Here is a 1,325-nt window from a genome sequence, read left to right as displayed (position 1 = left end):
GGGTGTAGGGGGCTGGAGGGGGCGACGGAGATAGGGAGGGGGGTGTAGGGGGCTGGAGGATGTTGTCCCTCCGAATATTTTGCTAACTGTGTTCTTTCTCCCTGACAGTGTCCTGTTCAGTGTGGGAACGCGACCCAGAATCGAGACCTCATCTGCGTTGTCAAAGTGGGGAACAATTTCACGGTGACAGCCCCGTCGGAGTGCGTGCACCTCGAGAAGCCTCCCTCTGTGCAGCCCTGCAATGCAGGTCCCTGCGGCGCCCGATGGTTCACCACCGACTGGAGCGAGGCAAGTACTGACCTTCCTCACCCCTATCCCCGAGGTGGAGGGTCTGCCCCCTGGGCAGGTGGTCTCCTCTATTGGACAGGGTTGGCTGGGCATTGGACATCTCAGCTCCAGGACATCCCTGCAGGGGTCCATCTTTAGCGGCTTCCTCAATGACCTTCCCTCACAGGAAGCTCAGGGAGTGGGGATGTGCACCGATGACTGACTGAACCCCGTCAGATACCGAAGCAACCCGATCTGGACGGTATCTAGGCTTGGGTTGGCCAGTAAGTTGCACTTTCACTGAGTGTCCCCACCACAGTGGCTCATCACCGCCTCCTCCAGGGCAACCTGGGGATGACTGACAATCAGGCATCGTCAGTTGCCTGTGGGCGAAACGGGAAAGGCACAGGAAGAGGTCAGCTCCTCTGACCTCCCCGCCCCTGTCGTGTCGTGCTGTGCACTGACATCCCCCCCCACCCCGGCCCCTCCCCGACCCCCACAGTTGACCTGAACCCTACTCCCCCCACCCTCCATAGGTCTAAGCTCTCGAAAGGATGCTGGCGCGACACCACAGGGTTGGCTCTAATGCCCTCTTTGCCTCATTGAAGACGCGAGGGTAGCCCCAGGGAGTCGGTCACTCCAGCAAGGGGTCTGCCCAGAACCTGTCTCTCCGGCCTCCACAGAATGAGGGGTGTCTAGCTGTGGGGCAGTAGGGACGGCGACAGAGGGTCGGGGTGTTGGGGGTTGGCTGAGGGGGGTTTTAAGGGGCGACGTGAGGTCGGAGGGCAATGCACTGATACCACAGGTCTCCATGCCACCCACAGTGCTCCAAGTCCTGCATGGGAGGAGTCCAGGCGAGGGAGGTGCGGTGCCTGGATGATGGTGGCTTTCCCAGCAGCCTTTGCAACGAGGCCCAGAGGCCCAGTGACCAACGGATCTGCCACAGTCACCCCTGCCTCCCGGATCTCGGTGAGTGAGACCGTCGTGGAGGGCCTGGGAGGGGTTGGGTGCCGATGGGTTCCCATGGTGCTGGCTCCAGATGGTCAGGAGCAGGAGGC

The 1,325-nt window shown here is 61.6% G+C and overlaps 1 protein-coding gene across 1 annotated transcript in view; it reads left to right on the top strand.

Annotated features, from left to right (window-relative positions):
* The window catches only part of LOC125481776 (thrombospondin type-1 domain-containing protein 4-like), a gene marked incomplete at its 3' end in the record, with an annotated part of 11,151 nt that extends 9,915 nt beyond the window's left edge, over positions 1-1,236 (top strand). Inside the window, exons 12-13 of the mRNA XM_048593682.1 lie at positions 109-288; positions 1,092-1,236. Of these exons, the coding sequence (XP_048449639.1) occupies positions 109-288; positions 1,092-1,236 (325 nt within the window). The remainder of the gene's footprint in view (positions 1-108; positions 289-1,091) is intronic.
* Between the last annotated feature and the right edge of the window lie 89 nt (positions 1,237-1,325).

This window comes from Rhincodon typus, unplaced genomic scaffold, assembly GCF_021869965.1.
Source record: "Rhincodon typus isolate 14 unplaced genomic scaffold, sRhiTyp1.1 hic_rhity00003490, whole genome shotgun sequence".
Classification (NCBI taxonomy): domain Eukaryota; kingdom Metazoa; phylum Chordata; class Chondrichthyes; order Orectolobiformes; family Rhincodontidae; genus Rhincodon; species Rhincodon typus.
The sequence above is the reverse complement of the archived record's forward strand: the minus strand, read 5'-3'. Positions and strand labels throughout refer to the sequence as shown.